Source organism: Vulpes lagopus, chromosome 12, assembly GCF_018345385.1.
Source record: "Vulpes lagopus strain Blue_001 chromosome 12, ASM1834538v1, whole genome shotgun sequence".
NCBI lineage: Eukaryota > Metazoa > Chordata > Mammalia > Carnivora > Canidae > Vulpes > Vulpes lagopus.
In genome coordinates, this window is record NC_054835.1 from 56474516 (window position 1) to 56499819 (window position 25304).

Sequence of the window (25304 nt, forward strand, 5' to 3'; positions counted from 1 at the left end):
CCCGTGACGCAAGCAGGGCGGGGCCAGCGGCCTCTAGTGAGACCCGCCGGGACGTCAGGGCAGGCGCCAGATCCGAGCTCCGCCCACGCCCGCCGGCCCGCGAGGTGGCGCCTGCGCAGAGCCGCTCCGGCCGGCTCGGGCCCCTCCCCCTCGCCTAGCAACCGTCGTCGCGCCCGCCTCCGTCCTTCGGCCGCGCTCGCGCACGCGCGCTGCTTCCGGCCGCCCGGCCCCGCCCCCCCGTCGCCCGTAACAACCACTCGAGCCGCGCCGCGCCCCTCCCGCGCCCGCCCCCCCGGTCCCCTCCCCGGAACCGGCGGCGGACCTGCGGCCGGCGGCAGTGGAACGGCGGCGGCCCCACGGAGCCGCCGGCATGAGCGCCCCGCGCCGCCCCGCGTCCCGGGCCCGGCCTTTCTGACAAGAGGTAGGCGCCCCCCGGCCCGGCCCCGCGGCTTCCTCCGCGTCCCCGCCGCGACCCCCGCGACCCCCGCGACCCCGGGAGGCAGCGCTTGGGGCCCGCGGGCCCGGCCGCCCCTCCGCGCGCGCGCGGCCTCCCGGGGTCTGGCCTGTGGCTGCTTTCTGAGCTCCCAATTGTCATGCAATAGAGGCCGCCCGCGTCCAGGCTGCCCCCCGGCCGGTGTGGCCCCGGTGCCCACGGAGGACGCCTCCTGGACCGGAGCATCCGAAGCTCGGGAGCCGGCAGGTCCCCCAGCCCGGTCCCTGGGGGCTGCGCGGGCGGCGGAATCCCGGCTGGGTGCTGGAGGAGCTTCGCCGAGCCTCCTGCTGCTCTTTAAGTCTCCCCTCCACCCCCACCCCCACCCCGCCCCAACCCCCGCATCCCTTTTTTTTTTTTTTTTTTTTTTTTTTTTTAAGACCCTGTAACCAGCCCTCTCCCCTCCGCTGGGAGATTAACTCCGAAGTTCATTTCCCCAGTTTCCAAATCGCGCACCGGCGTCGTCAGGTTTGCAAGAGACCAACGTGGTGCATCGGGACCCGCCGGGCCCCGGGACCTGGTGCATCGGGACCTGCCGGGCCCCGGGATGGAGGCTCGCGCGGTCCCTCCCGCGAAGTTGGGCTCCCAGTGGCATGACTTTAGAGCTGGAAGCCCTTCAAGATTATCTCTCACCCCTCCAGCCCCTCCACCCCCCCCCAAAAAAAAACCCTCTAATTTTTCTTTTTTGCAGAGGGGAAACTGAGTCCGAGGGAAGCCAAACGACTGGGTCGAGGTCACAGGGGAGTAGTTCTGTAGCAGGGTTCAGGCTGCTGCTGCTGCTGCTGTCCGACAGAACCTGTTCCTTGGGAGAGATATGCTAAACAAACATACCAGAGAGAGTCCTAGACTTAAGTGTAATAACGTGGATAAGAATCTTCTGAAATAAAACATATCTCCCTAATTTTTTTTTTTTTTTTTTTTTTTGGTTACAGCTAGCCTTTGGGCTCCTTGAGGATATTCCATTTTGTGCTTTTGAATATCCTCTGACCATATTCAGCATGAAGTAACATTTTTAATGATTATTCTCAGCAGGACAGGTAGGCTCTTTGGGTTTATTTCTCTTCCTCTTTTTTTTAGGATTTTTATTTAATCCTTTGTGAGTGTGAGAGCACAAGCAGGGAGGTGGTGGTGGTGGGGGGGGTGCAAGGAGAGGCAGACTCCCGGCTGAGCAGGGAGCCCTACGTCAGGCTCAGCCCCAGGACCCCGAGACCATGACCTGGGCCCAAGGCAGATGCTTAATTGATTGAGCCACTCAGGTGCCCCTCTTCCTCAGTTTATTTATTTATTTTTTAAAGATTCTATTTATTGGGGCAGCCCAGGTGGCTCAGCCGTTTAGCACTGCCTTCAGCCTGGGGCCTGATCCTGGAGACCCAGGATCGAGTCCCACGTGGGGCTCCCTGCATGGAGCCTGCTTCTCCCTCTGTCTGTGTCTCCGTCTTCCTCTCTCTCTGTCTCTTGTGAATAAATAAATAAAATCTTAAAAAAAAAAAAAGATTCTATTTATTTATTCATGAGAGGCAGGCTCCATGCAGGGAGCTCCATGTGGGACTGGATCCCCGGTCTCTAGGATCACGCCCTGGGCCGAAGGCAGACACTCAACTGCTGCGCCACCCAGGGATCCCTCTTCCTCACTTTTAAATAGGGAAGTTAAGTCACTCAGAGGACTCCAGATAAAGTGTGTTTTCCAGAAAAATGCATGTAGGCTGGTGCTGGAGGGGGAATATGTACCTTGCAGGAAGATTCCTTCCTCTAGGAAGTAGGCTCCAGCATTTAATGGATTATTGACAAGTATCACAGCTGTTTGAGGCTGGAGGTTCCCTGTAGCCAGAGTGCTTGGTGTTGCTGTCATTTGAAGACAGGCCTCTGACATAGTAGTCTACGCAGTTAGAAAACACGGATTGACAAGTTTACTTTGGAGCCAGCTTTTGAGGAGTGTACCACAATTTGAGATGCAATGGCATTTTTTTCCATTTTTATTTTTGTGCGTCTCCACACTTAATACTTTGAAGTGCCATCCTTTTTATTTGGCCTCTTGTAGAAGCTGTAGAAGAGAAAATGATTCGAGAATAATCAGATCATAACATTTCAGTGCTGGAAAGACCCCAGCACAGGCCCTGGGAGGCAGACCAGAGCTGCTTCCCTCATGACGCTGGGACTTTTTCTTCACCTTTTCTTGCTGCCTTCTTACCTTCTCCTTCTCCTTATGTAGTCCAAGTGTCATCTTTGGGTTTTTGTGCGTAGAGAAGTATGTGACCTACTGAGGTCCCTTTCTACACTTAGACTGTGGTATGATGAGTAAATGCAGACTTAATTTTTTCCAGACTTAATCATGTTAAAAAAAAAAATCCTATATTTGTGTTTTGCAGGTGTGAGAGGATTGCTATTGTGTTACAATCATGGTGCAGAAATACCAGTCACCGGTGAGGGTGTATAAACACCCCTTTGAATTAATTATGGCTGTAAGTACTTTACATTTTAATTTAGTGTTTGGCTTTTTTTTTTTTTTTAAGTATTCAGATTTGATGACTTGTAAATGGATATTTATTTCATAATTTGTCTCCATTGCTTCACCTTTACTTACTCTGTTTCTATGCTTATGATCCAGATCTAGAGTTCGTGAAATGTTTTTAAACCGTAAATCTCTGAAAATCAAAACCTGCATATTTGTTTTTTAAAAATACACCTCAGGCTAATAGGTGAATCTGAGTTAATTCTCTCTTTGAAAACACAGAAGTGGAATTCTGATGAAATAATTCTGGATTTTGCTGTTTTTGTTTAAAGTAGAAAAGGAATATGGAGAGTGGTTTTTTTTCCCCTCTGCTGCTTGTTCGGAAGCATGCTCTGGTTGTCAGTGAATGCACTTACGTAGCACTGAGCACTATGGGATGGAGTTTAGATTATTCTAACGACTGCTGAATGAGTTTCTCCCCAGCATCAAATTCATGAGGCATAGTAGAATTTCACAAATGGGGTGACTAAAGTCTTAATTTTCTTTGTTATTTATCTGAAGAGTTTGCCTGAAAATAAACATTTCACTAGATGCAAAAGGAAACAAATCTTTCCCAATCACTTATAGAATATTCTTGGGTATTCCATCTCCTTTTCTCGTTTGTGTTACTTTTAAGGTGTATATAACATACGTCCCGGAAATGCTTTTGTCATGAACATAACCTGGTAAAAATGCAAAACTGGACCAAGAGCAAGACCCAGAACACACCAGCCTAGCAAGAAGTCCCACTTGCCCCCTCCCTCCCACCTCAAAGTTAGCCAGTGCTCTGACTTCCAACACCATTGATGAGTGTTGGCTGTTTCTGTTCTATATTTAACTAGAAACTCAGGTGTTTTTGCATCTGGCTGCTTCTGCTCAACTTTGGTTGTGAGATTTATTCAGAGCAGTAGAGTTTTGAAAAATAACCCCCCAAACACAAGTCCTCTCAAGGAAAAAATTTAGATACAGGGAGTTTTTAAAAATTGAGACATAATTTATATACAGTGAAATGGCCACGTTAGGTGTACAGTTTGATCAGTTTTGATGAAAGAGGGACCCACACCTCTATCAAGATGCTGTCAGGATTTCAGCCTTTCCATCTATTACCGCAGAAAGTTCCCTTGTGCCTCTTCTTGGTCAATGTGAGGTTTTGGGGGTTTTTCTTTTGGCACGGGGGTGGTGGTTTTAGTTCTGTATTTCCTTTTTTTTTTTTTTTTGAAGATTTTATTTTTAAGTAATCTTTATGCCCAGTGTGGGGCTTGAACCACAACCCCGAGATCAAGAGTCCCGTGCTTGATCGGCGGAGCCAGCCAGGCGCCCCGGTGTTTCCCTTAAGTACGAGGACTGTTCAGTATTTTATGTTGATGGTTTATCAGAAAGGCTTGTTTCCTGTTTGCATGTTATGTGTGCTGCTTTGGCTTTTGGTTGTTTGCAGCAAAGACCCACTCCAGAGAGCTGGAGAAGGGGTATTGTTCATGGGAACACATGTGGCGTGATGTGGTGATGTGAATGCAGGAATGAGAGCTGGCTGGGCTGAGTTCCAAGAACCTGGCATTGGAAGGTGGTTCCCGGCAGCTCCGGGGCACCTCAGCTGCAGTTGTCCCTGGAACTTCACCCTGTGGGACTCTGCCTTGCTCCATATGGGGGAGCCTCTCTTTCCCCTTCTCCTGCTGGCCAGCTGCTTTGCTCACTCCTGGTCTTCCCTCCCCTGTGGCTTCAGCTCTCTGGCTGTTTTAGCTATTCAAAGCCTGTCAGGCCCCAGTTCAGCTTTGTGGCATTTCTTGTTGCATTCTTTCAGTTTCTAAGTGACCCAGTCTTGTCATGTTTCCCAGTTCAGATTCTAGAGAGACTCGATCTGGTCATCTCTCTCCTGGAGCAAGTATGTAGGTTATTGGCCAGCCTCCAGCTTATTTGTCCAACCCTTTCCAGTTGGCAGAGGCTGGTGGGGTTGGGGGAGAGGTGTGGGGAGCCGTGGAGCTCAGTGACCCCGTTTGAAACCGAGAACTGCTCCAGGGGCTGGGTCAGGCCAGGTAGGTGCGGGGGGCATGGGAGCCAGGAGTGGTATGTTCTGTTTTTTTAAAACGTTAAGTACGGTTTTAAAAGCGCAGTGCAAAACTGATTGTGTGAGGCAACGGTTTTTTGATGTGTTCTGCAGACACTAGATTAATAAAGAGGAGTTTTGACATCTAATGGTCAACTTTATTTTCCTTACTTGACAATTTTCAAAATGGTGAAGTTTGTTCTGCCCATTTTATGTGTGGATTTACAGGAGAATTTGAAATTCAAGTTCTCAACCATCTCCCCTAGGCTTTTAAAATTAACTCCTTTTTTTTTTTTTTTAATGATTTTTTATTTATTCATGAGGGACACACAGAGAGAGAGGCAGAGACACAGGCAGAGGGAGAAGCAGGATCCCTGCAAGCAGCCCGATGCAGGACTCGATCCAAGGACCCCAGGATCACGCCCTGAGCTGAAGGCAGACGCTCCACCATTCAGCCACCCAGGCGTCCCAGAATTAACTCATTTTTAAATTGCTTTGTTTTGAGGCAAGGTGTCTTTTCTTTTGAGTTGTAGAAAATATTTTTTAATCTGAAAATGGAAAAATGAAATATGCTCTCCTTCCAGAATTAGATAGAAACTAGAATGTTTTAAGTTGTTAGTGACTTTTGTGCAGTGCCATTGGCCACTTTGCAGACTGAAATTTGGTATGTCATAAAATCTTCATTACTATCTTCTTTATTATTATTATTTTTCATAGAGGAGAAACAGTAGTATAATAGACTTAGTCTGGAACTATTCTTTGCAGTTCTTTAGAGCAAGGAGAAAGAGAGTTTTGAGGACAGCAAGGAATTAAAGCAAGAACAGAACTGTAGCTTCAAGGGAAAAAAGAATTTTTTAAAAAGATTTTATTTATTTATTCATGAGAGAGAGAGAGAGGCAGAGCCATAAGCAGAGGGAGAAGCAGGCTCCATGCAGGGAGCCCGATGCAGGACTCGATCCTGGGACTCTGAGATCACGCCCTGAGCCGAAGGCAGATGCTCAACTGCTGAGCCACCCAGGAGTTCCCCCCCCCCCCCGCCTTTTTTTATTTTTAAAGATTTTATTTTTAAGTTTGCTCCACACGCAGTGTGGGGCTTGAACCTACAACCTGGAAACCAAGAGTCCTACGCTCTACCTTCTGAGCCAGCAGGCACTCCTCAAGGGAAAGGGTTTTGAGAGCACCACAGCAAGTGCCTAGTAGTGGTGGGAGCACTGGGCAGGTGGTGGGCCTGGGGAATCAAAGGGGGGCTCCAAGTCCTACTTCGAGAGGGGTCCCTGCTGGGAGGAGACCTTTGGGGGGAAATGCCACGCAGTGAACACATGCCCTTGTCTGCCAACCATGGGTGTGACTGAGCTTAGTAGTGCCAGAAAATGGCTCAGGTGGAAATTGCCTAGTGTAAGTAGCGACACGGTGGGCATCAAACATGTTAATTGCATTTGATTGATGTAATGAGAATTTATCATTTGTGTTGGAATCAGTATACCCGTAGCATGAAGAAATCATGTTAGTGCTCTCATTGACCCATTTGAATTAAATGGCAAACGAGCAAGGTGGCGGTGGAGTCTTCCAGCAGGCCCTTGTGGCATTGAGGGCCTGCTTTTGAGATGTTTGCCCAGGAACAGCAGGTTAGAGCCTCAGTGAGCTGAGAAATGGCCTGAGAGCACCTACCTCACCTTGGAGGGTGAGGAGCCCGAGGCACACTTAGTGGCAGAAATCTGCTTCCTGACTGTTCTCTGCGTCCCGCGCGGCCTCCTGCCCCGTGGGCACCTGCAGGGGCTTCCCAGTGTTCTTGGTCCGCAGGATGCCTCTGACCTGTCCAGTGTCATCCAAGCATGTTTCCTGGGGCTCCTCCGCCGGGCTGTGGGGAGGCAGATTGAATCCCTGAAGGACATTTAAAAGGTTTGGGGTCTTGCCTGGGCGGAGTGAGGGGATCCCACAAAGCAGGAGCTTGGTATGGGTGGGAGGACTTTGATGTGCTTGTGGGGCAGTGTTTCATGTGAAACATATCCCCCCCCATTTCTGGGGGAAAATACAATTTTAAAAAGAAACATTTTTCAAGCACAGCTTTCTGCCCCCTTGACATCATGGGTCCCTTACCACTGACCCGAGGAGGGGTGACGAGGGATGCTGGAACTAAGGAGCGGGTGCAAGAGGCCTGCGGGCCGGCTGTCCTCTGTAGGCACGGGGAGCGAGGACTGGCCTGTGTCCCCCTGGCCCCAGGACAGCTGCCCCCTGAGCCATTGGCGCGTGTGGTGTGTGCCGTGCTGCATGCAGGCCACCACCGTGCCCACTCTTGCCCTGCCGCCTGCCACCCACACGCTGGGCCCGGGGCTCTGCTCTGGCTGCTTTCCCTTGCTCGGGAGCACCGGCATTCTTCCAGAGCCCCCGACCATCTGTGTCCCAGCAGACAGCCTGATTGTGCCCTCTGGTCTCACGTTTTTGTCCCTTTCTCTCCTGGTACCACCCGAGTTAGTCGTTTTCTCGTCCCATCTTTTATGCCTTCAGGTCACCCCATGTTCTGCTGCCAGACACTGTGCCCACTCGGCCGTCCCGTGTGAGTGACCTCTGCCTATCTGTCTCTCCCCCTCCAGACTCCTGTGCCCTCCCTCGAGGCCCTTCCTGTCCTCCCCCGTCTGTTTACCCTTACTTCACAAACATGAACTTTTAAATCTATTCTGTGCCGTCCTGGGTTGCCACACAGTGTTTTTCCGGCCCTTACACCCTTTTGACACTTCCTTCCTTGCCTTAGCTGCTTGCTTTCCCATCGGTTTCTTTGAATCTCGCTCCTGCCGACCTGGCCCACTCCCCCGGGCCTCTGGGGGATCGCCTGTGTCTCTCCCTTTCCTCTGATTCCTTTTTATCAGGGTGGTTGGTGTTAGCTGCTTCCCCTGCTAATTGAGGTTCTTTTATTCTCAGGGTTCTGTACAGCTGTTTTGTATGTTCCTCAGGGGCAGTGACTTGGCGTATTATTTCTTGTTCTCTCAAGTGTTGGCACTGAGCACGTAGTAGGCTCTTGGATTGCACTTGGTCAGCTGTTGTCTGTGCACAGGAACTTGGAGTGTGAGGACTTGGAAGTGGGTTTGATGCAAGCTCAGATCTAAAATGTAGTTGTGATCTGTTTTCAGACAGTTTTCTCTATGGAAAAGAAGTAACTCACTATATCCTTCAGTTAACCGACACCTCCTTTAGGACCAGAGCCCTTTGTGATGAATTTGGCTTTTTTTTTTTTTTTAACATCTTCATAAATTATATAAAGCTGTGTTGACAAGCACCTTACTAATTGTTTAAGTGATGGCTTTTATAGGTTGGATGAACAGAAAAGCTATTTGCCAGTGTACAGTTGTTGATTAAATGGTCCACCACCACCAAATTTGCTTTTGCTCCTTCTCTGTTTTGTTTTTGCTTATTTTGTTCTCTGTTTTTAGCCCCCTTTTCCTTTCCTCGGGGGTCTCTTGGCTTCCCGCTAAGACCAGATGATGAAGGCAAGAGGGAGAGATTTGCTGTGACCTGGGTACACATCTGGTCCCTGCCACAAACCAGCTGGGTGACCCAGTGACTAGGCCAGTACCTAGTGGAAGGCTGTGGTGAGAGGTGCTGGAATTAGCCTGCAGATAGGAGGGCAGGGAGGACGGGGCCTGGCGATACCTACACCCTCCCCTCTTTCTTTCATCCAGCCCTTTGCCTGCCTCCAAATATGAGGTGAAATGAATCAGTAAGTAAATGACTTCTCTGAATGGGTGTATTTCTTTTATATTTAAGATTTCTTTTAGATTAAACAGGCATTTGTACTTACATTTATTAGGCTTTATTCCATCCATTCAAATTTCCTGTATCAAAACAACTGGGGACACCTGTAGGGACCCCAGGTAAATTTGTATGTGTAACTGTAGTGTGAGAAGAGCTCCACGTTGAGTTAAACCGAGTCTGGTCTTTTTGGGGTGAGAGCGAGGTGTGTAGAAATCTGAGAAGTAGAGTGCTTCTTCATGAGGTGGCCTGGCACACAAGTCACCCTGCTTCCAGATTGTTCCTTGGGTTGATTGGGGCAGAGGGGCACAAGTCCTGCTGGAACACATTCTTGCTTTGCCCTTGCTCACTCTGTCTGGCAGCCAGCTGCCTCCTGAAGCCCTGTTCATTCTCCTGAAAAAATATTGAGCCACCTGTCCCGCTTTTGCTTTTTTCCCCTCTGGCCTGAGTCACGTGTATGATGGGTTTTGAGCAGCATTTTATTTATTTATTTTTAAAAATATTTTATTTATTTATTCATGAGAGACACAGAGAGGCAGAGACATAGGCAGAGGCAGAGGGAGAAGCAGGCTCCATGCAGGGAGCCTGGTGTGGACTCGATCCCGGGACTCCAGGATCACGCCCTGAGCCAAAGGCAGACGCTCAACCACTGAGCTGCCCAGGCGTCCCATTGAGCAACATTTTAGTTTGAAGTGTTGTCATTGCTGGGGGCTAGCTAGTGTCTCTCGTTGCTCTTCTCAAAGCACATCTTCCTCTCATCCTAGATCTCATCCCAGGGCCTTTGGCATCCCTGACTTTGGCTTCCCAGCTCCTCATGGTGAATGGAAATACATCTTTCTGGTTGATTGAGGTGGCATTAGGTCTTCAGGTAGCCTGACAGGCAGTAGGATTTGATTTTACTCAGAAGTAAATAGGCAGTGTTCATGTGTTTTGGGTAGCTGACTTTAAACAACTTGTTTAAGTGTAGGAGTGGAGGGAAATGATCCAGTTTCTCTGATGGTATATTAATAAGATGCTGGTCAGTTTTCAGTAGGGGGACATTGTAGTCTTCTCATTTATAGGGTGTTTGAGTGCCATAGTGTGAGTCCTACTGCATTTAATACAAGTGGGGTGTGATTAGTCAGACTTACTTAGTTTTGGAAATGGACAATTATAGTACACTTTGATTACACGCTGCTTGGGATGGAACCAGGCATTTTCCCTTCTCTTACACCCACTCGCCAACATGTTATGCATCCTGAATTATTTTTAATGTGCTAGGGTGAGGACAGTTGTGGTTCAGTAGGAACTATCTGAAGGCGAAATAAAGCAGGATCTGACTCAGCCCCTTGCTTTTTTGACTTACCTGTTTTTGTGAAAACACAAAATACAAGACAAGACCCCTGACCTTGTATTAGGGACATTTTAAACCATATCCAAGTAGAGAGAACGAAGTAAATGCACAGGCCCATCACCCGGCCACCCCCCCTTAGTTAGGAGCAGTGCCGTGCTACTAACTATTGTGTCATCTGCCACCCCCCCCTTTTCTTTTCCTGGTGTATTTGTTTATTTTAAGTATTTTATTTATTCATGAGAGACACAGAGAGAGAGGCAGAGACACAGGCAGAGGGAGAAGCAGGCTCCCTGTGGGGAACCCGATGCGGGACTTGATCCCAGGACTCCGGGATCACGCCCTGAGCCAAAGTCAGATGCCCAACCACTGAGCCACTCAGGCGTCCCTTCCTGGTGTATTTAGAGCAGATTTCAGCATCTTGTGAATTCATCCATAACTCCTTCAGGATGCATCTCTAACCAGTGAGGACCTTTTCCTTTTGAAACAGGGTTGCCATGTCATTATCCCATTTAACATAAACATTGAGCCCATGTTTAGACTTTTCTCGACTATCAGGAACAATGTCTTTTTAGAAGTTGTTTGGTTCCTGCTCCAGATCAGCCGTTGCTCTCGGTTTTTGTATCTTCAGTCTTTGTGCTTCTCCCACATTCTCCCTTTCTTTTGTTTCCTTTCATTCCCTCCCTTTGTTAGAGAAACTGGGTCATCGTCCAGTCCCGTCCCCCTAACCTTTGGCTGACTTAATTGTTCATGGTAGCAGATAGGAGCAGATGCAGCCTCAAATCGGTTCAGTGACTCGTAGCAGCTCTCTTGAAACGCTTGATGGTAGAGATTGGAGCCAGTGGTAGAAACCCTGTCTTCCCCTTTGGTCCCTGAGACCCTCCTCAGGAATGTTGAATTACAAATAAGATGCAAAATATTCTTTCCCAAATTAAACTGGGTCTTTCTATTTATGGTTACTTTTTAACCCACTTCGTTGGTCCTAATGTGTCACATAGAAAGGAGTTAATCTGTTGCCGAGTCTGATTGAGAGGGTTTGTGAGTAGTACGAGCAGCAGGTGCTGATGGAGGTCTGGCTGGGGGCCAGTGAGGTTGGGGGCAGTGGTCTGAGGGTCTGGCTATGGGTGCTTCTTCCATTTCAGCCCTGGGCAGGGATATCAGGCTGGTTGGAGAAGCAAACACAGAGACTTTCAACTCAAGAGAGGACTTGGATTGCCTGGTGTCATAACTGATTCTTCTTTCTTGATTTTAACCTGTACAAGCAGGAAACAGTTTTGTGTATTTCTAGGGGAATGATTTTACGTGTTGAAATGGAGAGCACATAGCTGCATTCAAATTCTTTTGCAAGATACAATTTGATGTTAGGAGAACTAGCCTTTTTTTTTTTAATGAAAAATGTATGTATATACCATTATCACTCTATATAAGGTAACTGCTTTATGCATCTTGATATGGGCTGAGTGCTTTTCCATTCAGAAATCTTGCCATCTGTTCCATGGCTCTCCTGCGTGTTTTCGCACTAGAGTATTCAGAGCGCACTTTGAGTTATTGATAAGCATCCAGTGTGTAAGTGTCTTGCATATTTGATTAGAGGCTGCACGTGGAACTCTCCGGCCTGCCCTTTTGACTGATCTCGCCTCTCTCCACTTGGATGCCTTTCCGGGGACAGATGGGCTCCTCCTCTGATGATACTTGTTTTGCTATTTTGGGGGCCCAGTTGTATATTTTGTTTTTTCTGGCCCTCATAAACATCATGGTGTTTTAATTGGTAGTTAATGGTATTTGAGAACTATCTGGTTCCCTCTCACTTGACATCTCTTCCTGGGCAGCCTCATTTAAACCCATGGCTTCAACTGTTAACTTTATAAACAGAAGATCTCAAAGTTTATCTTCTGCTTAGACTCCCACTCAGCTTCCAGAGTCCTAGCCAGCTGCCTGCTAGAACATCTCCATTTGACTATATACAAATTTAGTGTGTCTGAAACAGAATCTACTCCCTCCTCCTGCCTGCACAAAGAACATAGCCTAACAGAAAACAAATACACAAAAAACAAACCAGAAAAAAAAAAAGAAAAAAAAAAATTAAAAAAAAAAAACAAACAAAAACAAACCAGAAAAGCCCTCAATAAAATGCCACTCGGAAGCTCTGCCTTTTCCTGTGAACTCCTGCTTCTGACGAGTGCCACCACCGTGTGCCCTGCCCTCAGACCAGGCGCCTCGGCATCCCTGGCTCCCTTCCCTGTTCACCCCCCAGGCTCAGGGATGACCAGACCCTCCTGGATGTCCAGGATGTCTCCTGAACCGCTTGTTTGTTTCTTTTTTTAAACTTTTTTTTAAGTCACCTCTAGACCTGATGTGGGATCAAGAGTCACGTATGTGGTCTTTTGACCGAGCCAGCCAGGAGCCCCACCCAGACCGCTTCTGAATCTGCCAGTCTCTGATCATGTTGGCTTCTCTCTGATGAGAGTTCCTGGTGTCCTGTTCGGGGCCTCTGGACTCGGACTCCTGACCCCACCTCACTCAACCTGCTCTTGCTCAGGCCTGCTCCCAGGAGCTCTTGATGGTAAAGCTGAACATGCTCTGTGTTGTGTTAGTTTAGAGTTCTTAAGTGTCTTCCCCACACCTCAGAGTGAGGCTCAAATTGGTACCCAGCTTGGTACCTGGAGCCCTTCCCCATCTGCTCCTGCACCTCCAGCCTCATCTCCCCGCATGAGCCCCCATGTTTGCTGCGCATCCAGTTATATTGGACTAGTTGGAGTTTCCTCAGTATGCTGTTATTTCCCATGGCCTCTGCCTTTCTGCAGACTGCCTCAAATACCTTCCTCCCTCTTTCTCACCTGGCTGACTCTTAACTGGTCAGACTCACTTCTCCTAGGTGAAATTCCCTCTCTGTGCTCTCTGCCTTCGGGCTTGTAACCTGAGCATATAGTAAGCTCTCAGAAATAGATTTGTCTAAAGAATAAGTGAATCTTGGAATATATGTTTGTGTTCCTGTGGTACTTCTGCTTCTGGTAATGAAAATTTTGACAAAAGGTCACATCAGATCATATTCTTTTGGTTGGAGGTATTTACTGCTTAAATCATGTTTTGAAGAAACTGACTCAAATCGTTTCGTGAGTAAAATAAAGTCTATATTCAGTAAACTGAAGCTTATAATCACTATAGTTGACTAAAAAAATGTGTCCTGGTTTTATGTATCATTTGGTGTTTTGAGTGGCTTTTCTCCCATAGTGATGAATATGGAATATAAAAGAATTTCATTTCTGTAGTTCCCCTATAGAACATAAAGTTCATTTAAAAATTGTTGACCAATAGTATGGTATTCTTTTTTTTTTAAAGATATTTGTTTGTTTGTTTGTTTATTTATTTATTTATTTATTTATTTATGACACAAAGAGAGGGTTAGAGACACTGGCAGAGGAAGAAGCAGGCTCCCTGTGGGGAGCCCAATGCAGGACTTGATGTCAGGACCCCGGGATCACAACCTGAGCCAAAGGTAGACCCTCAACCACTGAGCCACCCAGGTGTCCCCCCTCCCCTTTTTTTGAGATACCTTTAGGTTTAAATCTGAAAGATTCGTTATTATATGACTCTTTTTTCCTTAGTGAATAAGTTATTCTGTACCATCAGGTAGTCCTAGTCATAAATGTGTGTTTTCTCCTTTTCCTAGTTTTATCTTGTGTATGTCTTAAAAACCAAGTCCAGACCTAAAAGCTGCAAGGTACAGATTTTAAGAAGTAAATTCATTTAAGAGATCATTGATTTGGGATCCCTGGGTGGCGCAGCAGTTTGGCGCCTGCCTTTGGCCCAGGGCGCGATCCTGGAGACCCGGGATCGAATCCCACATCGGGCTCCCGGTGCATGGAGCCTGCTTCTTCCTCCACCTGTGTCTCTGCCTCTCTCTCTCTCTCTCTGTGACTATCATAAAAAAAAAAAAAAAAAAAGAGATCATTGATTTATTGCAGGATTTATGCTGTTAATACTCAGAACTCTTCCCCAAATACCTCTTATCTTCATTTTATGTTTAACACAAAGTTGGTTTGGAATGCAAATTCTAGCAATTCTAAGTTCTGATTCTTTATGGAATCAGAAGTTCTGAGAGTGGGCTCAGCAGTGTGGCTTCACAGCTTTGCAGGTGATTCTGACACCTGCCCAGGTTTGAGAACCACTGGGGTAGATCTCCTTCATTAGAATTTACAGTAGATGAGATTGGAGAAAGGGAAGTTGATTTTAATTGTAACTTTTAAATTTTTTTAAAGGAATAGGTTCTTTAATAGGCTGTGTCAGAGACTCTTCTTACATTATATTTTCTTTTGAAGGATTTAACATGCCAAGAGGGAGACTATTTGTCTGCTTTATATGCTCCTCCAGAAGGTTGTTCTTGTTATTTAATAATACCAAAGTTACAAGTATATGTTTCTCTGAACTTGCCTTAATTTAATTATTTGTATGGCTTTGTTTGCTAATTTTCAGGTAGAGTAGATTTGTACTGTATTATTGTGGTAAATATACAGTAATACAAGATCTACCATTTTAACTATTTCTAAGTGTATAATTCGGTGGGCTTAAGGGTATTCATGTTGTTGGGCAGCCACTGGCTTTCATCCTCAGAATTGTTCACCTTTCCAAACAGAAACTTTGTACCCATTAAGCACCAACTCCACTGGCAAACACCCTGCCCCCTTTTCACTTTCTGTTTCTGAATAGAACTATGACGGTTCCTTGACATAAATGGAATCACAAAACATTTGTCCTTTCATGATTTGAGTATTTTACTCAGCATCATGTCTTCATGGGTCATCCATGTTGTAGCAAGTGTCAGAGTTTCTTTCCTTTTGGGATGCCTGGGTGGCTCAGCGGTTGAGTGTCTGCACAGGGCATGATCCTGGAGTCCCGGGATCAGATCCCGTATCAGGCTCCCTGCGTGGAGCCTGCTTCTCCCTCTACCTGTGTCTCTGCCCCCGTCTCTCTCTCTCTCTCTCTCTCTCTCTGTCTCTCATGAATAAGTAAATAAAATCTTAAAAAAAAAAAAGAATTTCTTTCCTTTTTAAGGCTGAATAATAATTTATACCACATTTTGTTTGTCCATTCATCCATCAGTGGACAGTTGGGTTGCTTCCACTTTTCAACTATTGTGTTTACTGTATGTTTTTAAGATCTAGTTTTTTACTATAGCATCAGCCCCCAAAATTGCATATCTCTCTTGGTTTATTTTTGTGTGTGTCCTTTATGTTAATAGATTCTAGATCCAAAAGACATGTTCCTTGAAGAATTCCATCACTGAATTTGGTTTCGTCTATTCAAAGTATATCTGTAATTTACATCTCATGGTTGCTTTTGTTGGTTTCTGAAGAAAGAGCAGCATCTACAGCAGGTGTAGTGCCATGGAAATACAGCAGTGGGGTCCTGCTTAGGGGAAGAGAAGTGGCAGAGAATATAGGGGAGCAGGCGCTGGAAGGTCTAGGGAGGTAATAAATAGTGCACAACAGATATGTTCCTGATGGACTGAAACAGCTCCTGCTTTCAGCCTACTGATGATGAAGTTTTTATTCTGGTTTGTGAAACCGGATAATATTTCCATAGCTCATTACATTCTTTTATGTGGGCAAACACATGGCATCTTTCAAAGCTGACAGCTGCGATTCCCTGGAACACCAGATGCTTTTCTGAAGTCCATGGATTTATTTTTTACACTCTGGAAAGTAAAACAGTACTCTGCCAAATCTAACTTGATTTGAACAGGAATATGCAAAACTGCTATTTTTGTTGCCACCTATACTCTGTTTGCTATTTATTAGACAAAACAATTTATGGATTAGGAATGGTTTTGGCAAATTATGGTGTGTTTTGGATGCCATTAGATCATGCATGGGTCAGTCATATGATTGCACATGAAAACCAGAGAGAAGAGAAACCTTTCATAGCACTCCTGACACTCTTGTTTGCCTGGGGCTTAAGTAATTGTGGCTTGTGAAATATTTGACCTTCAAGATTTATTGACAGAGATATAGTATAAAGACCTACTTGAAAGATTTATATACCTCTTTTTTTCTAACCACAGTTGACCCTCTAACACAGGGTTTAGGGGCACAGATGCTCCTCCCCCGCATGCCGTTAAAAATCTGCATAGAGGGACGCCTCCGTGGCTCTGGTTGAGCATCTGCCTTTGGCTCAGGGTTTGATCCCAGGGAGCCTGCTTCTCCCTCTGCCTATGTCTCTGCCTGTCTCTGAATGTCTCTCATGAATAAATAATGAAATCTTAAAAAAAAAATCTATGTATAACTTTTGATTGTCCAAAAACTTAACTACTAGTAAGTAGCCCACTGTTGATCAAAGCCTTATTGATCATATAAGCAGTTAACACATATTTTGTATATGTATCATATACTGTATTCCTATAATCAAATAAGGTAAAGAAAAAATGTTAAGATCATAAGAAAAATACATTTACCGTACTGTATTTATAAAAAAAAAATCTGCATACATGTGGACCTGTACAGTTCAAACTCATGTTCAAGGGTCAACTGTAGTGTCCTTTAATTCTCTAGTAGGGATTGGTTAATATGCTTTTTATTTTGACAGTCCAAAAATACGTATGAACACATTGAGGTCATCTGGATGCTGGACATACTTATAGCTAAGTGTTATCAGATGGTATGCAGTTTGCTGTTAGGTTTATTTGGGGGTGCCAGTATACTATTTTAATGATTGAAAGCAAATACAAAAAAAATTGAGGTGAAATTAATACATGGATGATGTGTTTGAGCCAAGTATAGGCTAAGGTACCTCACAGACAGGGAACTTACAAATATAGGCCTAACTGAAGACAGCAGTGGGGATGGTGGGTCACCCGCAGTGTCTCCCCACAGGCCTTCAGGTCTGAAACCGGTGCCCTGGCCACCGGTTCGTGCCTGTGCTGAAGGAGATATCGGCTCCAACAAGTTGTCACCCTTCCTAGTAAATGTATGTCATGGGTTTTTTAATTCTATGAGTTTTTATGTACCTTGTACGTATTTAAATAACATAATAATAAAAATAACTGGTCAACGTCAAAGGTCCAAAGAAACTTTTCTCTTTTAAAAGAGGTTTGTACATTATTCAAGCTTGGTACCCAGTACCTGGCATTAGATTCTGCTGTACTTGCATAAATCCCTATGAACCACGTTTGTTTGCAACTCAACCTGAGGTTGAAAACAACCGGAGGTTGTGGGGATAGGGTGCTTCACTTGATGGCTTGTTGGCCCAACTGTTTTATTTATTTATTTTTAAAGATTTATTTATTTATTCATGAGAGAGACACACACACAGAGAGGCAGAGACACAGGCAGAGGGAGAAGCAGGCTCCTCACAGGGAGCCCGATGTGGGATTCGATCCCGGATCCTGGGATCAAGCCCTGAGTAGAAGGCAGAAGCTCAACTGCCGAGTCACCCAGGTGTCCTGGCCCAACTGGTCTAACTAACAATGGGGGACCCTCCTATACAATGAAACCGTAGTAGTAGGTTGTTTGTTTGATTGTCCTTTGAGCATTGATTGGTGAAATCAAGAATGGTGAAGACCGGTGGTAACGTCCTCTGCTTCTCGGTCTGACTTAGAGCTGCGGAAAATCACACGATACATCCACATTTTGATTCTGTCACCTTAAAGTGGAAAGGTGTGTGTGGGGGTCCTTTTATGTTTATGATTCTTAAAGTCATGTTTCTTTTTCATGAAAGGAATTTTAGAGTCTCTTGTAAATGGTCCTCAATTACAACTATATCCTGTCTCTGAAAGTTTAAAACTTTTGGGGCATCTGATCAGCTTGGTTGGAAGGGCACGTGACTCTTGGTCCCAGGGTTGTAAATTCAAGCTGCACGGTAGGAGTAGAGATACTTAAAAATAAAATCTTAAAAAAATGTGTACACTGTGTTCATTTCCACTGACCTAAGTTAGACCCAGAAGTTAAGGATATTGCTAGTATCTCTTCTATTGCTTACACTTCCTTTGTGGGTAAGGTCCTTACCAGCTTTATTTGGGTGTCATTGACATTTAACATTGTATTAATTTAAGGTGCATAACAGTGCTTTGATATATGTACATATTTGTGATATGATCATCACAATAAGTTTATTGAACGTTTATCACCTCACCTAGTTACACATTTTTTTCTTGTGATAATTTTTAAGATGTACTCTTTATATTTTTCAAGATTTTATTTTGTTTATTTTTTTTTAAGATTTTATTAGGAGAGACGCAGAGAGACAGGCAGAGACATAGGCAGAGGGAGAAGCTCCCCACGGGGAGCCTGATATGTGGGACTTGATCCCTAAATCGGGATCATGCCCTAAGGCAAAGGCAGATGCTTAACCACTGAGCCACCCAGGCGTCCCTTAAGATTTTATTTTTATTTATTTATTCATTTAGGGACACAGAGGCAGAGGCATAGGCAGAGGGAGTAGGCTTCCTGCAGGGAGCCCTGATGCAGGACTCAATCCCAGGACCCTGGGATCATGACCTGAGCTAAAGGCAGACACTCAACCACTGAGTCACCCAGGTGCCCCTCTTTTTTTAAAAAAAGATTTTATTTATTTGAGAGAGCGAGAGAGTGAGAGCTCGAACACAGGGGGAGAGGGAGAAGCAGGTCGTGACCTGAGCAGACGCTTAACCTACTGAGCAACTCAGGCACCTCCAAGATGTACTCTTTTAGTAGCTTTCAAATATGCAGTACTGTATTATTAATTATAATCACTCTGCTGTGATTACATCCCCAGGACTTTTTTTTTAAGGTTTGCTTTAGAGAGTGTGTTTGTGTGTGCACCTGTGAGCAGGTGGGAAGAGAGAGAGAGAGAGAGAATCCCCCAGGAGACTTCCCACTGAGTGCAGAGCCCAACTTGGGGCTTGATCTCATGACCCTGAGATCATGACCTGAGCCGAAATCAAGAGCTGGACACTTCACCGACTGACTGACTGAGCCACCCAGATGCCCTCCCTTACCTTTTTTATAGTCCAATGTGGGACTTTAACTCAGGACCCGAGGTCAGGAGTTGCATGCTCCACTGACAGAGCCAGCCAGGTGCCCCTGGGCTTACTGACTTATAACTGAAAGTGTGTACTTTGGGGAGTAGGTCTTTTCTTACTCCACTATGCAGGTGAGAAAACTGAGGTTGAAATTGCTCACCCCATGGCAGTTCTGACCTGGCCACCTCACCCAGTGACCATGGCACAGACCGTAGTCCTGAGCCAGCCAGCCAGCAGGTGAGGGTGGCCTCCTGCAGCTGGCTCACCTCCAGACAGACCCAGATCTTACCAGCCAGCAGGTAACACTCCACCCTTGCCTCTCCTGATTCTGCCCAGGGCTGCTTTGTGGTCTTTGCTTTAAAATTCCTCTCCCTTTCTCCTGGTTCTGCCTCCCATCTGTCTGTGTCTCTGACCTGGTTCCCTGCTGGGCAGTCAGACTTCTCTAGTGCCCGGTCTCTCAGTCTTTTCTCTTTAACTGCAGGCTCTTGCTCATAGGTGGGTGCTGCTGGCTTTCTGATCAGGGCTTATTGACTCCAGAACTAAAGCTCTGGTGTGCCTCTCTGGTTTGTGTCTTGGTCCTAAGGTGACAGTGCCACAGGAGTGGAGGGAAGGGACACTGCTGCGCCGCCGAGTCAGATTCCTGATACTTGGTGAGGTGAGGCGGTGGGGTGGAAGGAACGCTGCTGGTGCTCTGAGTTTAAACTAGTCCATTTGGGGGCACCTGGGGCGCTCAGTCGGTTAAGCGTCAGCCTTCGGCTCAGGTCCTGATCCTGGGGTCCTGGGATGGAGCCCCAATCGCTTCAGGCTCCCTGCTCACTGGGGAGTCTGCTACTCCCTCTCCCTCTGCCCTCCCCTGCCTGTGCTCTCTTTATCGTTAGTTCTCTCAAATAAATAAATACAATCTTTAAAAAAAAAATAGTCCATCTGAAAAACTAAATAGAGAATCCATGTGAGGCTGTAAGTGCTGGTGCAGCATCATGTCTTTGGTCAAGAGTTGTACGAGGTGACCCGGGCAGGGCTCTGTCTGCAGAACAGCGGATGGCTCTCCTGAGACTGTGGGAACAGCAGGCTAATGTTTACATTTATTCAGGCCACTGCGGGAGCTGAGCGATTAGTTTCCTGACGTGAGTTCTTTCCCTTCCAGGTATATTGTATTTCCTCATTCTGTGGAAAATGTTAATACCATTAACATCAGGCCTGATTCAGGGCTGCCTGTAACTGAAACCTTTTCAGAGAACATCTTGGGAGCCGGCACCCTCCCGGCTGCCCTCCTGTATTTTATGAAAGTTCTCTTCCCAGCTCCAGTTATGCGTATCTTCAGGACCATATTTTCTCCTTCCAGTAACTGGGTATAGTATATTCAGCTAATTAATCAGTTATTTAACCCGCTAAAGCCATCTATTTCTTGTATTTATTTTACATTACATTACAGAGGGAATATTTTATCCACAATGCCTATATTGAAATAAAGATGATGCCTGTTTTTATCTTATTTGGCTTTTCTTTTTTCTTATAGAAAAAAGTTGTATGATGTTATTTATACCAAATTTTTTTTTCCACCACTGGCTATTTTATAAACTTAACAGTTGGTTTCCACTAGAGCCTCATGAGATTTGCATCTTTGTGTTTCTAGGGCCATTGGGGACATAATTATCATTTTAGTCTAGTGAACACATAGATTTTTTTGAGGGGTGCATTTTTGAAGTATAGTAGAGAAGATAAATGTCAAAAAAAATGTTTAGTTTTTAAAGCTGTTTGCATTAGAAAGACGTCCTTCCTCTTTTTGCGTGGTCTAGTTGGCTCCTTGGGACTGTTGGGTGGCTGCGGCCTTACCCAGGGTTCGTCAGTCCCTTCCTCTTTGGGAAGTTCACATACAAGTGGGGAACGGTAGCCACGTGTTTTGACTATTTATTCTGAGTCAGGATCTGCTAAACGTTTTCTTCTGTAATCTTCTATAATTATGTACAGTAAAAAAAGATGAGGAAATTCGGTAACCCCCCAAGCTGTCTTCTGGCTGAGGGCAGAGCTGGGATCTGAAGCCTGTCTCTTTCTCCCAGGCTCGGCTCTGAGATCCAAGGCCATCTGCATCAGGAGTGGGGCAGACCTGGGGTCACATCTGGGACATTTGCTCCCTCAGCCTCCATTTCCTCATTTCAAAGTAGAGAGAAATTCGTTTCATAGAAAAACTCATTTCACGGGAAGAACTTGCATGGTCATTGCATTAATCTCTGTGAAAGCCATGAGGCTACACACTTAGGATTCAGTAAGTAGGCGGTGGTTTGGGAGTCTGTTCTGGGGCCTGCTTCCTCCGGTCTTCGCACATGCTTCTTGCCTTCTGTTGGTGCCCCTCCACACCTGCCCTGCAGTGCCTGTCATGGGAGAAGGGAGGGAGTGATTATGGAGTACGTGATGCTCTGAATTTTCTAAGTTCTTTGGAAAAGAAGTTTGTCTTTTTGCTTTCTTATAGCATAGTTAATAGGTTAGGTTTTGCCCCTTTTTTTCGTATTTAATGGAGATATATATATATATATATTTTTTTTTTTTAGAATAGATTGAGGTTTATAGAAAATTAAGCAGATAGTACAGAGAGTTTCTAAATACCCCTTTATAATTTCTCCACTTATTTATTTGAGAGAAAGGGCGAGTGCGCACCCTCACGGGAGCTGGGGAGGGAGGGAGGGAGAGAGAGTGAGAGTGGGAGAGAGAGAGAGAGAGAGAGAGAGAGAGAGAGAATTGCAGGCCGACTCCCCACTGAGTGTGGAACCCCAATGCTGGGCTTGACCTCATGACCCTGAGATCAGGACCTGAGCCGAAATCAAGAGTCAGACACTGAATAGACAGAGCTGCCCAGGCGCCCCTTCCTCTGTTACTGACATCCTGTGTGGTGTGTTTGTTTTGACTGATGAACCAATATTAATATATTATTCACTGAAGTCTGTGTTTTACATTAAGATTCACTCTTTGTGTTGTACATTCTCTGGGTGTGGACATGTGTGGAATATCATGTGCCCACATTACAGTGTCATACAGGGTAGTTTCACTGCCCTCAAAACTGCCTGTGTCTAACCTGTCCCTCCCTCCCTCTCCTCCAGGAGCCACTGAGTGGCTGCATCCGTAGTTGTCCTTTACCAGAGCTTCATGTGGTTAGAATCATATGGGACATGGTCTTTTCACGCAGCCTCCTTTCGTTAAACAATAGTCTTTGAAGTTTATTCCAGGTATTTTTGTGGGTTGATAGCTGATTTTTCTTTTTTGCTGAATAATATTCCGTTGTATGGATGTGCCTCAGCCTGTTTATTCATCTTTTGTGGGACATCTTGGCTGCTTCCAGTGTTTGACGATTGCTATGTTCCTTTTCAAATGCCCTTGACCCTTGCCTGCTCCATGCTGGATGATGGAGAATCGGGTTCCTTTGTCAGGAAATCCTGGTCACTGCTAGAAATGCTTCCCTGAGTTGGCTTGTTAATTAAAACTATATGTACTTGTATTTTTACTTGTTTTTAGCTTTACTAAGATCTAAATGATGAAAAATAAACTGCATTTTAAGGATGTATAGATGGATAAGTTTTGTCATGTATATATACCTTTGAAACCATCACTGTAATTAAGATAATGAACATATCCTTCACCCTAGAAGTTCTTTATGCCCCATTGTAGTTTCTCCTCTTTCCCATGACCAACCATTGATTTGCTTTCTGTTAGTATATATTGGTTTGTATTTCCTAAAATTTGACAGAAATAGAATTACATGTACTTTTTTTTTTTTTGACCTGTTTACTTTGATCCAGCATAATTATTTTGGGTTTATTCATGTCTGCATAAATAAATAGTTCATTACTTTGTATTGCTGAAGAGTGTTTCATTGGGTGGGTATACCACAATTTATTAATATATATTGCAGCAGGAAACATTGGCATTAAAAAAAGAGAATACCTTTTGATTCTATAGTGCTTTTTTTTTTTTTAAGATTTTATTTATTTATTCATGAGAGACACACAGAGAGAGACAAAGAGACAGAGACACAGGCAGAGGGAGAAGCAGGCTCCATGCAGGGAGCCCGACGTGGGACTTGATCCCCAGTCTCCAGGATCACGACCTGAGCCAAAGGCAGATGCTTTAACCGCTGAGCCACCCAGCATCCCTCTATAGTGCTTTTCTAAAATTTTGAATTTGTTAGACTCAAGAGTAAAACCTGTAACTTATTTTATTTAAAGATTTTATTTATTTATTTGACAGAGAGAGAGAGAGAGAGTGCGTGTGCATGTACAAGTGGGCAGACGGGCAGACGGGCAGGCAGAGGCAGAGGGGAGAAGCAGGCTCTCTGCTGAGCAAGGAGCCTGACCAGGACCCTGAGATCATGACCTGAGCTGAAGGCAGACTGAGCCACTCAGGCGCCCCTACTTATTTTATTTTTTATATTATTTTATTTTTTATTTTTCCTATAATTTATTTTAAAATGGTGGGTTAAGGGCAGCCCTGGTGGTGCAGCGGTTTAGCGCTGCCTGAAGCCCGGAGTGTGATCCTGGAGTCCCGGGATCGAGTCCCGTGTCGGGCTTCCTGCATGGAGCCTGCTTCTCCCTCTGCCTGTGTCTCTGCCTCTCTCTCGCTCTCTCTGAATAAATAAATAAATAAATAAATAAATAAATAAATCTTAAAAAAATTTTTATTTTTATTTTATTTTATTTTATTTTATTTTATTTTTTTTATGATAGTCATACAGAGAGAAAGAGAGAGAGAGGCAGAGACACAAGCAGAGGGAGAAGCAGGCTCCATGCACCGGGAGCCCGATGTGGGATTCGATCCCGGGTCTCCAGGATCGCGCCCTGGGCCAAAGGCAGGCGCCAAACCGCTGCGCCACCCAGGGATCCCCTTAAAAAAATTTTAAAAAAAATGCTGGGTTGGGATCCCTGGGTGGCGCAGCGGTTTGGCGCCTGCCTTTGGCCCAGGGCGCGATCCTGGAGACCCGGGATCGAATCCCACATCAGGCTCCCGGTGCATGGAGCCTGCTTCTCCCTCCGCCTGTGTCTCTGCCTCTCTCTCTCTCTGTGACTATCATAAATAAATTAAAAAAAAAAAAAATGCTGGGTTAATGTTTGTAGACTAGAAAAGAGATGCCTTCCAGGCTCTCAGCAAAAAGAAGAAAAGCAGTTACTAAAGTTATATTCTAGGCAGAAAACAAAACGATCTAAGATTCTTGGCAAGGAGAGACAGGGAAGGAATAGCAGGGATCAGGTTGGGGGAGGGTGAGACAGGAAGGGGGTCCATGGGCGGGGGTGGGGAGGTGCAGCCTCCAGAGGAGCTGAAGAGAGCTTTGAGCTGCTTCAGTAAGCTGTCCTTGAAGGAATGAATTGATGTTTACCCTTAAGTTAGCTTAGTGATTGGTGTGTGAGTTCAGAGGTCACCAGTTTTCTAAAAAAAAAAAATTCCCTCTGATGCCAGAAGTTTTTAGATGGAGAATATAGTCTTCTGCTCCTGGACAAAAGACTTTAAATAACAAAGCCTAATTAATAAAACAGATTTGAAACTCAGACTAACATAATTAGCTTATCAATAAGTATGAATGACTCTGGGTTTCATGGGGAGAAGAAATTTATCAGAGGACGTAGGATTTCCAGCGTCCGCCAGCCTCGCAGACGTTCTAATTAGGGACTTTAGGACAAAGGTGTGGAGTTGTCAGGTCAATACGTTTGTTACAAGACTTAGTTATTCATTGTTAAGTCAGTCAGGAATATCAGAGCAACTTCTTGAACTTGAAATGTGGCTTGTGAGAGTGAGGAACTGAATTTTAATGTTACTTGATTTTGTGAATCGCCACGTGTGGTCGGTGGCTGCTGGTTTATGGAACCATTCCGGAGTCATCTGTTCAGTGAGTGGAATGGTGGGTGTTTTCCTCACTATTCAAATTCATTCCCTCTTCTCCCCTGCTCTCCACTCCTTTTTTGGGTAAAATGTATGTAGTCAAATTTGCGTGCGTAAGTTAGATGTGTATTTGTTGGAACTCTGCCCTTCTAATGGCGAACAGTTTAGGTAAATGTAAATACAGATACAGGAAGTGGCAATCCATTGGCTTTGCAGTTCTTTCTATTTTATTTCAAGTTTTTTGTCCATCACAGTTTTGACTGGTTGGCATTTTAAATAACTCTTGAATTTTTGTGAGAAAGTAATTAAATGGAACCTGTCACAGTTAATCTCCTAGATCAGGAGTGGGCAAACGAT

The 25304-nt window shown here is 45.3% G+C and overlaps 1 protein-coding gene across 2 annotated transcripts in view; it reads left to right on the forward strand.

Annotated features, from left to right (window-relative positions):
- Positions 1-289: 289 nt before the first annotated feature.
- SEC14L1 (SEC14 like lipid binding 1) overlaps positions 290-25304 on the forward strand; it is a 57058-nt gene continuing 32043 nt past the window's right edge. Inside the window, exons 1-3 of one of the 2 annotated variants that reach the window (XM_041724988.1) lie at positions 290-421; positions 1423-1527; positions 2857-2949. In XM_041724988.1, coding sequence (XP_041580922.1) covers positions 2887-2949 — 63 coding nt within the window. In that variant the 5' untranslated portion in view covers positions 290-421; positions 1423-1527; positions 2857-2886. The remainder of the gene's footprint in view (positions 422-1422; positions 1528-2856; positions 2950-25304) is intronic. The other variant, XM_041724989.1, reaches the window with a different exon arrangement.